The sequence below is a fragment of the Monodelphis domestica genome, chromosome 3, assembly GCF_027887165.1.
Source record: "Monodelphis domestica isolate mMonDom1 chromosome 3, mMonDom1.pri, whole genome shotgun sequence".
Classification (NCBI taxonomy): Eukaryota; Metazoa; Chordata; class Mammalia; order Didelphimorphia; family Didelphidae; genus Monodelphis; species Monodelphis domestica.
In genome coordinates this window covers 189,262,931-189,276,096 of record NC_077229.1, presented here as the reverse complement: position 1 = coordinate 189,276,096, position 13,166 = coordinate 189,262,931, and the positions used below count along the sequence as shown (strand labels likewise).

General features: G+C 36.2%; 1 protein-coding gene and 1 pseudogene across 7 annotated transcripts in view; one reads left to right on the top strand and one right to left on the bottom strand.

The window, feature by feature from the left end:
- Positions 1 to 13,166, bottom strand: part of MYLK4 (myosin light chain kinase family member 4) — a 156,095-nt gene that overhangs the window by 30,037 nt on the left and 112,892 nt on the right. For all 7 annotated transcript variants that reach the window (XM_007488057.3, XM_056823356.1, XM_007488059.3 and 4 more), the window contains 4 exons: positions 7,125 to 7,200; positions 6,023 to 6,416; positions 1,878 to 2,203; positions 226 to 331 (listed from right to left, as the gene is read on the bottom strand). In XM_007488057.3, the coding sequence (XP_007488119.1) occupies positions 226 to 331; positions 1,878 to 2,203; positions 6,023 to 6,416; positions 7,125 to 7,200 (902 nt within the window). The remainder of the gene's footprint in view (positions 1 to 225; positions 332 to 1,877; positions 2,204 to 6,022; positions 6,417 to 7,124; positions 7,201 to 13,166) is intronic.
- Positions 12,077 to 13,166, top strand: part of LOC103103448 (60S ribosomal protein L7-like) — a 28,188-nt pseudogene continuing 27,098 nt past the window's right edge.

Here is a 13,166-nt window from a genome sequence, read left to right as displayed (position 1 = left end):
CAGAGATAAATCAGCCTAATAAATGCTGCATTTAGCGACTGCCACCCCCACTGACCCAGCCCGCATCTGTTTGAGCTTGAGGGTGATTAAGAATCCTTTTTAAGTGTTTGATTATATAACATATTTGGTTACCAGTTCTAGGCTGGCATGCATTTAAGAAGATCTCGAGATTTTTCTTCAACACTTTCTCTGCTGAGTAAATTCATGCAATCAGGGACTGCTTACCCTCCTAAGATTTCCCTCTTATTCACAATATAGAGGCTGTTGATTGCTGTCTGTCTGGTTGTGACAATCCTGTGATCAAATGGGGCTGGGGGAGCAGGACTGTTATCTAGAGAGGAAGCAAAAGGAAAAAAGAATCACCTCTTGAGTTCCCGGGTCTTCTAATAGCACCTATTAATATGCTTTGTGCTGACAATTTCCTCATTTCATAATCAAAGGCCAAATGGTCACATGTTTTGTTCCTAGTGAATTAGAGCTGTAAATTACATTTCATGTTTTCTTTAATGCTAACATTATGCATTACAAAATAAACAGCTTGATGCCAGTGTTTTAAAAGAAAGCATCTCAGGATGAATGAATCACCGTCTGCACTATCTTTAGGGCTCCTAGCATCAAATGTCAAACAGTTGAAGAATTTCCAGTCTGAATATTGTTCCATTGGATACCTTTCCCAAATTCTAGACCATTTCAAACAAAGGATAAGGAACTATTTGGAATCTCATCAAAGGCATTACTGAAACAGTAAGTTATTTTAATCAGCTGAGAGAAAGAAAACATGTAGTTTAATGCTATTAATAGTTTTAAAAATTTATAGATCACTTTCCAAAATATTTTAAACTTAAAATGAAGTCCAAGTCACAAAACTGATTTTCTTCTGACTGGAAATGAAACACCCTGTAAAATTGGATAAATTTTCATTCTAAAACTATTTAAGTGTTCATGGTTCCTACCCTTAGTCTCTAGTGGGAGAACAACCTGCTGCAGCTTGATTTCAATCAAGTTGTATCATCAGGTAATAATAATTCCTTAGCAGTCAGTTTCTTTTCTATGTCTCTCTCCTTTAAAAGCTGGTAATTTGTTCTTCATTCATCACCCAAATATCAATTAATTCATTCCACTCATTCTTTCACCTTTATAAACTTATACCTTAATTCACTGACTTGTTCATTCAATCAGCAACTATTTAGTACTGACTGCATATGTAATATAGGTCAATACAAATGAAGGAGAGGACTCAATCCTTCACCTCCAAAAGCTTCCAATTTAGTTCATTTGTCTAGAAAAAACTCAATAATCTTAAAAAAGAAGAATTCAACTCATCTGTAGTAAATTCAAAGTCATAACTATGGGAAATAACTAAAGCTTTTCCCAAACATGGGAGCAAAGATGGAGAGGAAGAAGAAGGTTACAAATGTCATTGCAATCTCTATGCCTCAAAACATACCTACAGGGATTAAGGGAGAAACGTAGCCCTTAGAGAAGGCAAGGTAGCAAGAAAGCAGACAAGAAGAGAACATGGGAAAAGAGGAAGGGAATGGGCTGACCCCTTTCTTTTCATGACTAATCCCATTATTGAACTGTCTCTTCAAGGGCCCACCTACACTTTAATATACCCTTCTTCTCTCAATAGAATTTTCTCCAGATGCCAGGATTTCTAGTTATTTTTCTGGTTATATTTTCCACATTTGATTTTTAACTTCAAATATTATGAATGTGACAGAAAAGGGAGATCATCAGATTGGATCCTATCTATCTCTCTATGTATTTCAAGGTTTTAAGTCTTCTCTACTGCCTCTTTAGCTATTAGGCCAAGTACAATTTTTAAATTATTTTTGAAAAAAAAGGTTAATACTGAGAAATAAACCATTTCCTACCTTGTGGTATTGCCAGATCTTTCTCCTTGGTAGGAGACTTTACTAGATGCCCCTTTTTAATCTTAGGTGACTCCTGGGATTTGCTTAGTAGGCTGTTCAGGGCTTGTTTTATTTTGGTGGGCTCCTGGGCTTTGCATTTTTCATCTCTGCCCTCTATGTCAACTCTACTCTTCTTCTTATCATCAGTAAGGAGGCCTCCATCATTCACTCTTCGCTTACTGCTGTGGTCTGCCAGAGCAGCTAGCTCAGCATTCTGGGAAAGAAGCCTCATGGATTGGCCTCCTGAGGATATTACTGAAGAATTATCCTTTTTACTGTCATTATACCTGGAAAATACAAAATTGGTAAAGTTCTTCATTTAAAAAATAAAAATAAAGCATCCTCCAAATGGAGATCCTTTAAATTATATTACTTAGAAAGGCAGTGCTAAAACATAATAATAATTATGTTTTTTATCTTTTGTGGCAAATATTCTTGCGGAATTAACTCTTAGGCATTTTCCTCATAACAGCTTTTATAAATAGATAAATATGTATGCATAGACAGGCCATAGATAGATAGTTAAAGATAAATATAGGAAACTTATCTATTTATATAGATATATTTCATATATGTGTACATGTATACATGAATATATATGTGCACATATGCCTACATATATATATATTTGTACACTTCTATACAACTATATAGATATCTCCTATATCTATATATGTTCATACACACACACACACACATCATTTTTCCTCTAATGTAGGCTGAGGAAAATTAATATTGGATTATATTAGTAGTAGCAGTATTTCTGTGTGAAATCATTTTCTCCTCAGCCCCCAAGACCAGGCTAAAATAACCTGCTTCTAAGCTATAGCTACTCCCAGGGCACATGTCCCCCCTCTCCCAAGGCTATCAAACTGGTTTGAGACCTTTTGTCTTTTGATAATATTTCAAAAGAATTAAAAGCAGGACTGATCAGCCACGGTGAACTCTGACTAGGATTCACTTGGAGTCTTTTTATGGAAGAGGCTAGCAAAAGATCCATTTTTTTGTTAATGGGATTGCATGACATCAGTAATGAACAATGTTATTCTTGAGGAAATGGCTTCATATTCTTTACTGGTTAAAATCCATACACTACAAAGCTCATTAAAGACAAGGGTTATTGTGTTTTTGTAGATATGTAGATCTCAGAATATGTATAAATGTATGTGTGTTAGATAGATAGATAGATAGATAGATAGATAGATAGATAGATAGATGGATGGATGGATGGATAGATGGATAGAGAGAGAGAAAGATGGATGGATAGGGAGGGAGGGAAGGAGAGAGAGAAGAAGATAGAGAGGAAGATAGATAGATAGATAGATAGATAGATAGATAGATAGATAGATAGATAGATAGATAGATAGATAGATAGATGGATGGATGGGTAGATGGATTGAGAGAGAGAAAAAGATGGATGGATATGGAGGGAAGGAAGGAGGGAGAGAAGAAGATAGAAAGAGAGGAAGATAGATAGATAGATAGATAGATAGATAGATAGATAGATAGATAGATAGATAGACAGACAGACAGGCAGGCAGGCAGACAGATAGGCAGGCAGGCAGGCAGGTAGGTAGATGCAAAACATATACAAATCAAACACAAGGTAACCTTATAGGGATGAAGGGAAATGGAGGGGGGAGGGTACGAGGAAGGAAACCAAAAAAGACTTCATGCAGAAAGTATCATTCAACTGCTTCTTGAAGGAAACTAGGAATTCTAAGATGCAAAATACAACTCATTCCAAGTTCACCTAACTTTACTATCATCTAAACCACAGGTGTCAAACACACGGGGCACCTACAATACTCTCAAACCTGTGTAATTGGGAAATTTTTAACAAATTAGAAATATGATAGAACATAGATAATGTTAATATGTGGTTTTCTAAGTTAATATGTCACTTTTGGAGGATGCATATATAATGTTTAGTAGCCCCTATTTCTATTTGAACTTGATACTGCTGACCTGGAAAATCTCTTTTACATAAAAGAGATTTGTTTATCAAAGTATTTGTCTTATAAAAACTTTATTAAAATCTAGGTAAACTATATCTATAGCATTCCCCTAAGCTACCAGTTCAATTAATTATTGAAAAAGAAAATTAAGTTGGTTTAGCATGAGTTGTTCTTGATGAATAAAATAAGAATAGATTCAAAGAGGTGAATTACATCAACAAGGGTCATACAGGAATGATAAAACTAAGACTCATGCCTTAGTCTTTTGCCTCTGATGATCAACATTGCCCAGATTATTGTTTTATCTATATTGATTGTGATCAGTTAGTTTTCATTAGACCCTAAAATTGAATATATATATATACCTATATATAACAGTCTTAATTATGAAGGATAGTAATTTAATAAGTTACTTTTAAAGTTTTGAAGCAATGACTATTATGAGTCAGTGGCATAAATTCTTTAAATATGGTTTTTCAAGCTATAGTGTCATCCAATCTATTTTTAATTGAACATAAAATTAAATTATTTAGTTTATTACATTAAAAGATCCTGTTAAATCCCTCCCAACCTCCTTGCCCCCTCACTAGAGAAGATATAATTTGATAACGGATATATGTCTAAAATTATGACATCTAATCTATTAATTTTATTTTGGTTTCTAGACTAGATTTGCCCTCTCATCCTTTAATGAAACTTTTACTTCTCAGTTTACAAAATTGACCAATATCAATTTCATCAATTTCTGTAGTCCCTGTCTACCACCATAGTGGATAGAGCACTAAGCCTGGAGTCAGTAAAATCTGGCATCATACACTCTCCTCGTTGTATGAATTTGGGTAACATCTGTCTCAATTTCTTCATCTGTAAATTGGGACTAATGATAGCACCTACATCCCAGACTTTTTGTAAGGATAAAATGTAGTGCTATTTGTAAAGAGCTATGCAAAACTTAAAGTGCTACTATAAATGTTAGTTTTATAATGATGATGTTCATTATTATTAGGGGCACAGTGGACAGAGTGCCAAGCCTAGGGTTGGGAAGACCTGAGTTCAAATTTGACCTTAGACTCTTACTAGCTGTATGACCCTGAGAAAGTCACTTAATCCTATTTGCCTTGGTTTCTTCATCTCTAACATGAGCTAGAGATTGAAATGACAAACATATCTGAGCCAAGAAAGCCCCAAATGAGGTCATGAAGAGTCAGACATGACTGAAAAACAACAGAGGGGTGAATAGCTATTGAAATAGCAAAAGGCAGGCAAGGAAAGAAAAAGTAGCAAAAAAAATGGAAAACCCAGAAGAGATATACAAAAAGCTCCCCAATACTGACATCATGAGTGTCATTTCTTAGATAGTTATTATCTTTAGGTAAAAAGCACAGCATTGGACTCGAGGCAGCTTGGATTCCAGTCCTGGCTTTGTCACTCACCACCTGGGTAACCTTGGACAAGACTTGGAATTTGGGACTGGAAGACTGGAATTTGGGAAAGAATCTTAGAGATTGGCATTTAGATCAAGCTCCTCATCCCATATGAGGATACTAAGTTAGATGACTTACCTAAGGCCATACAGAAAGTGAAAAAAAGACAACATTTGAACACCAGTCCTCTGACTTTAAATGATTGATGCATTTCCCACTGAACAATGACTTCCTCTCTAGACCTCGATGTCCTCACCTTCAAAGTACAGATAATGATATCATCCTTGCCTACCTCTCAGAGATGACACAAAGACCCAGTGAAATAGTCAAGACAAACACTTTGAAAATTACAACCATTAAAAAATGGCACATGAGACCTTACTGATGCTGCTATTCATTTAATGCCTGAATTTTTAATGAGCATACGAGGCTATTCTATAACGTACTAGCAAAGCGATCTATTCTTTAAAGTAAAAGTGTCTCTGGACCAGATTAAAATGTAATTAGGAAATAAATTTTAAAATAAATTAAAATGTACAAAACATAGATAATATTCATCTGAGTTTTTCCTCCATCAATAGGAGGCCAGCAGAAATCCTTCAATATAGTTTAATAGACCTCATTTCTATCCCAGTTTGACACCACTGCTTTAAACCCTACCTTGAATGAAATTTCTCTCCCCTCAGTTTTATCAATCTGTTCTATTGGAAGCCAACTCTTATACCTTTCTAATGTTTCCTTTATTGCACCTGTTGATCCTTCCTCCCCAGTTTCTTCCTCATTGGTATCGCCTTTAGCATGAAGTGCATTCTTCTCTCTTTTGGAGACCATACTCTCTTGAGATCTCTTCACATCTCCCAAAGCTTTGGGTTTTTCCACAGGGTCTTGGTTTTCTCCATTAATGGTTACCTCTTCTTGTCTTCCCATCTTCGATGTAGCTCTTTCAATATTCTCTCTATATTCTTCTTTGGAAGGAAAATCTTCTCCTGGGCTTTGAATTCTTCCTGTGGGAGAACTCTTCTGAACCAGGGAAGCACAAGCTTTTTCAGCATTCTCCTTGTTGAGTTTATGAATCTTTTCTTTCTCTGAGCAGGCTTGGTTCTTCTGAGTAGATCTCTCTAGAAGCCAGTACAAAGCACAGGATTTTAATAGAAGGTTCATGAGATGTGTATAATTTAATGCCATAATGGTTATCATTCCCCATTCCATACTTCACCCTCTTCACTCTCTTCTGCACGTATATATTTATACATATATAGGTGGATATATAAATATTCACACATGTACACACATTGACAACCACCCTTATCTAGAGTCCTATAAGTTCTATAGTTACAGAGAATTAGCACCTCCCAAGGTGAAAACTCCTTCCACTGAAGCAAGATCATCAAAAACTCATCTATAACTTATAGTCTTAGGGAGTCACGTAGGGCACAAAACATGGCATAAGTGATTTGTCAATGATTATACAGCCAGTAAGTGTTAGGGGCAAGATTTGAGCCCAGGTCTTCCTGATGACAAGGCCAGTTCTGCTTTCCATCAACAACACTATTATACTTCCCAACCACACACGCGATTTTTTTTCTCTTAGTAAATATGAACTTTAAACATAGCAAGATGAAGTAAGATGATGGAGCAGTTGCCAATTAGTTGGCTTGTTTTTTCTTTCATGCATTCAATAAGGGCAGGAAGCCAACTAAATATAAATCAAATATAGCCTCTCTAAATCCTAGCTCATAAGTGCATCTTTCATGTGGTCAAGTACAACAGTTTAGTCCAACAAAAAATCTTTTTATCCTTGAACATGTATTCTTATAAGATACTACCTGTGGGGTCTAGAGTTCTCTTCTTTACAACACATGTTTCCTTCAGGCTTAAATGATGCCACACCGTCTCCTTTGCCTGTGAATATACAATTGAGATATTATAGAATATACTTCCAACTTCCAGGAAATGTTCCAGAGTCGTTGGGAGGAAGGTTAATCTGAATTATAGAATATTTTAAAACAAATAAAACATTATTACTTTCAACTGGCAAGATCATAAGATTTTGAATTGGCATGGAGCTGGGAGAACTATTCCAAAGCCTTCCTTTTACAGAGGAAGAGATATAGCAATTAGTACTCTATGACTTCTTCTTGCTTGATAGATGAGACCCAACCTTAATTAATAGATAATGACTCTTTAATTAATATACTGAATTATTGGCCAGAGTAATCCTGACCTGTGGTTTACTTTGCAAAGATATTGTTTGTATGTAAAGAGGCCCTTTTACCCTTTTGGAGAGGTAGTTTTCTTAGGCAAACATTGCTCTGACAATCTTCTTTACACTGTTAATGGGCTGTGGCAAATTCTGTTTACAAAGCTGGTACTAAGGTAAATGTTAGTTCTTTTTCTGTACAAACATAATAAATTCCAAATTTGTGAAGTTTAAATTAAATGTGGGAAATCCTTTTGTGTATAGGTTGGATACACTTTACAATAGAATCTCAATTCTCTTGTTATTGGTGTATTCTCTCACTGTGCCAGGATGTTATAATAAATGACTCAATTTTTCAAGGAACAACCAAGCAAAGTATTACAGTCATCAGTCAGTGTTAAATACCAAATGCTCTTCAAAAAGTTAAATTAGACACGGTCTGCTTCTACCAGTTAATAACCTAAACAACCACATATCTGGAGACGGGGTGGTATGTGGGAAAAACATTAGATTTGGAGTTTCAGAAAAACTGGAGGTTAAATTCCATCCCTCCAATTTACTCTCTGTGTGGCTTTGGATACTTAACCTCTCTGGGCCTAAGTCTTCTCATCTGTAACAATGAGATGCCTGCATTAGATAAACTCTAAGGGCCCTTCTATGGATAAAACTGTGATCCTACGATTTTTAGAAAATATTTATCAGGGGGCAGCTGGATCGCTCAGTGGGTAGAGAAACAGGACTAGAGATGGGAGGTCCTAGGTTCAAATGTGATCTCAGACACTTCCTAGTTGTGTGACTCTGAGCAAATCACTTAACCCCCATTGCCTAGACCTTACCACTCTACTGCCTTGGAACCAACACACAATGTTGATTCTAAGATGGAAGGTAAGGGTTAAAAAAAAAAGAAAGGAAATAAAAAGAAAATATTTTTCAAGCATTTATCAATTCATTCAAATAAACAAGTAATTGCTGTTGTTGTTCAGTCATTTCAGGCTTGTCCAACTCTTTTTGACTCCATTTGGGTTTTCTTGGCAAAAATACTGGAATGATCTGCCATTTCTTTCACCACATCATTTTACAGATGAGGAAACTGAGGCAAACAGGAATAAGAGATTTGCCCAGGATCACACAGCTAATTAAGTGGCTCTAGCCAGATTTGAATGTAGGAAGTTGAGACAAAATGTTATATGCCAGGCACCAGACATTCAAAGACAAAAAGAAACAATCCTTGCCCTCACAGTAAACTTAAACTTTGCTGAAAACATTTAAGATATATAAGTAAATGTATACGTATAAGCAAGTATATATGTAAGTAAATGGAAAGTATATAATCACTTACCAGATGTGGAGAGGAGACAGAATTCATAAGAGAAAAATGAAATCAAGAAAAGCCTAGTGGTAAAGGCTACACTGACGTTGGAAGGGTGTTTCATGATGAGTTAGGCGGATATAGAGTATTAAGATATATTAGCTACCGTCAAGAGCTTTGATAACTCAGAATTCCTACGTACAGATTCTAAGAAGTGGAGTTAAGGAAGAATAGTTTTCCAGAGATGGAAGATAACCTATAGAAAAACATGGTGGTGGAGATAGAATATTGTATATAGCCAATGATGTATGACGAATAAAAAGTATTGTGAAAAGGTCTAAAAAGCTAGACTGCAGGTAAGTATGAAGAGTTGTAAATGCCAAACAAAAACAACTCTACTCTTTTGTATAAGGCACTGTGCTGGATAACGTCTGTGATACAAAGAAATACAAAATGTGATCCCTCTTCTCCATTTCCATCCAGGGGAAATCACCCCATGAGGTAGGTGAAATCCCTAGAGGAAATTCGAAGGGAGATATAGATAAGGGCTGTATGGGATAAGAGGGGGAAGAAGAGATGTCATCAGTACCACTGAAGGGAATGGCCATATCTGTGAATTTTTGGATCCATCAAAGCATTCCTAGCATCTAGATGTGTCTTCAATAGTATACTTTTGTTGACTTGAATACATGCTTGAAACAATGTAGAAACAGCAATGTAGACTGTAATATAATCAAGATTTAGTTATCTTGCACTCCCTGAACCCACCAGGTGCCAACCTTGGTTCCATCCATGGCAGTTTGGTCTCAGGTGAATTAAGAGTAGGTCTGTTAACAGAACCAGTAGGACAGAGGTCCAAGATTTTGATCTTGTGTATAGTCATGTATCAAAACAGCTGGTATTGACCAGTGTCCTATGGGATGAGAAAGAAGTTTTTCCACCAGCTTAGAAGACCATTATATCAAGGGTCAGCTAGATAGCACAGTAGAGAGAGCACTAGGCCTGGAGTCCAGGAGACCTGGGTTCAAATTTGGTTTCAAATACTTCCTAGGCTATGTGACTCTAGGTAAGTCACATAATTCCAGTTGCCTAGCCCTTACCGCTGATTCTAAGAGAAAAGGTAAAGAGTTGTTTTTTTTTTTAATTAAAAAAAATAAGAGGGTTATAATATTATAGAACAATGAACACAGGTCAAAGAATGGCTTGGGTTAATTCATTTTCCAGGTGTGAACTAATGGATCAGTAACTACAAGTCAACTAATTGCACAGGATAGCCATGGACACTATTTCACTCAGTGTCCGGCTTATGTCATCTTTTGAGCTACTGGGCAAATTCTTAGCCATGCAGCCTGATGGATCATAGCTGACAACTATTACAAGTATTAGTGAGAAATATCCATATTTATAGAACATCGACTGCATGTTTATCTCTTTGGGGAGATGAAGGGCCAGAAAAGAAAAGTGCTTGTCTGGGAAAGAAGAAATAAAATGGGAACTTAATAAGTTGTATGGGTAGAGATAAAGTGAGAAGCAAAGTAAGATTTATTTGTATGAGGCAAAACAATATTTTCTTGTTCATTTTTAAAGATCAGTAGATTTGGAGTCAGAAGACCTGAGTTCAAATTCAAGATCTTTCACTTAATACTCATGTAGCCTGACACAAGTCATATGACCTTCTTCTGGAAAAAGAGGGGGATAGATTAGTTAATCTCTTAATATTGCTTCAAGCATTATGATCATTTGAGCTACGACTGGTACAGTCAGAAGCATAGCAACACAAAAATACTGGCTTAACTGTATTTTTTGAAGGCTTGTGCCCAAATCAATAAAATAAGAAATTTCTTTGAAATCTCCCAATGAGCATGTCTTAAGAATCTTCCTGCATATTTGTAGGTGGTATTGTTGTAACTTCTATATAATATATTTAAACTCAAGGTTTGTATTTATTTACTATGAGGGTATACAGAGTAGTTTGAACAAGGTTATATAATCAGTGCTCTTCCCTAGTCCTTCTCAACCTAGAAGATGCCTCTATCCACTTTCCCAATTGGTGAATTCCAACCAGGAAACTTACTTTGAGAAGTCCACAAACTTACATCTCTTATCTCCTCTCTACCTTGTCACTTTTTCAGCTCCCTTTTTTATGTGTTGTCTTCTCCCCATTAGTATGGTAGCTCCTTGATGGCAGAAACTATGCTTGGTTGGCTTTTGTAATACCAATATTTGGGGCCTGACACATAGCATTTAATAGATGTTTCATTCATCTATTTTATGTTGAAGAATTAGTAATAATCATTAATTTCTTGGAAAAATATCAAGTTAAGTATTTGGTGCTGGGGGCAGCCGGGTGACTCAGTGGATTGAGAGTCAGGCCTAGAGATGGGAGGATCTGGGTTCAAATTTGGCCTCAGACACTTCCCAGTTGTGTGACCCTGGACAAGTAATTTGACCTCCATTGCCTAGCCCTTATCACTCTTCTGCCTTGGAATCAATATTGATTCCAAGACAGAAGGTAATGGTTAAAAAAAAAAAGAATTTGGTGCTATCATCTGATAGAATCGCATTGGGATAGGTGTTAGCCCATTGAAGAGTAAAGCCTAGCAGAACCATGGGGAACAATGGAACTACCCCAGGAATCATGGCACCTTCTTTTCTCCTGGTATAGAAAGATTCTTCTGGTAGATGAGACTTAGAGGTAAAACTAAAAAGAAATAGCAAGACAGTAGAAAACTCAATGGTTTACCCCTCCTGACCAAAACCTGAATATACAAATGGGACACAGAGAATAACTGGAAGAGCTATAAGTCCAAATGTTCAGAGGAGAGTAGGAAAGACAATCTAAAGAAAGAAAATGCTAGAAACAGGTGATATGAGCAATTTTATTGTTTTTCAGCAGTAGGTCAAAGCAACAGTTAATTGGGGCATTTAAAAAGGTGAAAGAAAATGACTCAGTAGTCATACATTCCTTTCCACATAAATAAATACAAAAGTAATCTTGTCCCCCAAGTGGTTATCATATGTGAATATCAACCAGAAAAGTGATCTGGCTGTAATTACTAAATACAAATTATTTGTAATTATCACATCAAAGTACCAGTGCTAATTTCAGTATACTGAAATGATATTCTTTGCAAATGAGTGCTTTTAACTTTCTTGCAAACATGAATCTCTTAATTTGATAAATATTTCTTTTATAATATCACACTATGCTGATAGATGAAAGCTGAGCACAGCCCTGTTACCCGACTGGCACAACTGGCTTCTCAGCAATGAGAGAAACTGACCCAAGTAAGCCATTGGGGAAAATGGGCATCGCTGCACTAAGAGAGTTACATGGAATCCTCTATCGGGTAGGCATTTCAGTACGACCCTCCCCATACCCTTAAGAAAGAAGGTTTGGGTCCTGACACATGGAAGGGAAATTGTTTCTCTTACTCTCACCCCAAGCAACTTGTGTGCTTGAGTTTTATTTGGTAACCATCCCAGGGTAATGGCTCTGTTCACCAAAATGGCACGTCTAATATGACAAGGTAATTCAGATACAATCCAGGCTTCTGTAAAGGTAATTGGTCTGAGATTTTACCCATCCTTCCAGAAGCCTATTTGAGAGCTCCAGTCATAACACCAAGAGTCATTTTCAAATCATTATAGTTCATATACTTTATAGCTCTTTCTGAGTGGAATTTCTAAAAACTGTGACTTCATTCTTGTTCTATAGCTTTCAGACATTCCAGTCCACATTTAGAAACACAAGAGTAATACCTTTCCCCCAAAGAACCATTGTACACTAATAATATCACATGTGAATATCGACAGGAAGAACTTAAAAATGTAGTCAATGCCATTTATATTTTCTGATGTAATACTGACATCTAGAGGAACTTTGCATTAACTTCCAATAAAAAGAAATATTTTTTTCTTCTTTTCTAATTCCATTAACTCAACATTAAGTAATTTCAGTTACTTCTTCTGAAGTACAAGATAGGCACTAAAATAGGAAAATAAAACATTTCGGGTACTCCCAATAAGCTACTTTCCATAGGTCATGGTTCTAGGAATCAGAAAGCCTGGATGCAAATCCTGTCTTTGAAGTTTACTCCTGGACAAATCACTTAATCTCTCTGAGCTCAGTTTTCTCACCTCTCAACTGAAGGAATTGAACTGGATGACTTCTGAAGTCCCTTCTAACACTAAAACTATGATCTTATGATTGTGCAGTCCTATGATGTAACAAGTAGTACCAAAATTGTGTCATATGTAGGCTACATTATCATTCTCTCACATATGCAATATAAGAGAATGTTCTATCACAAAGTCTCTCTTTGTTGTATTTCTGCTGAAGTTACTTGGGAAAACTAT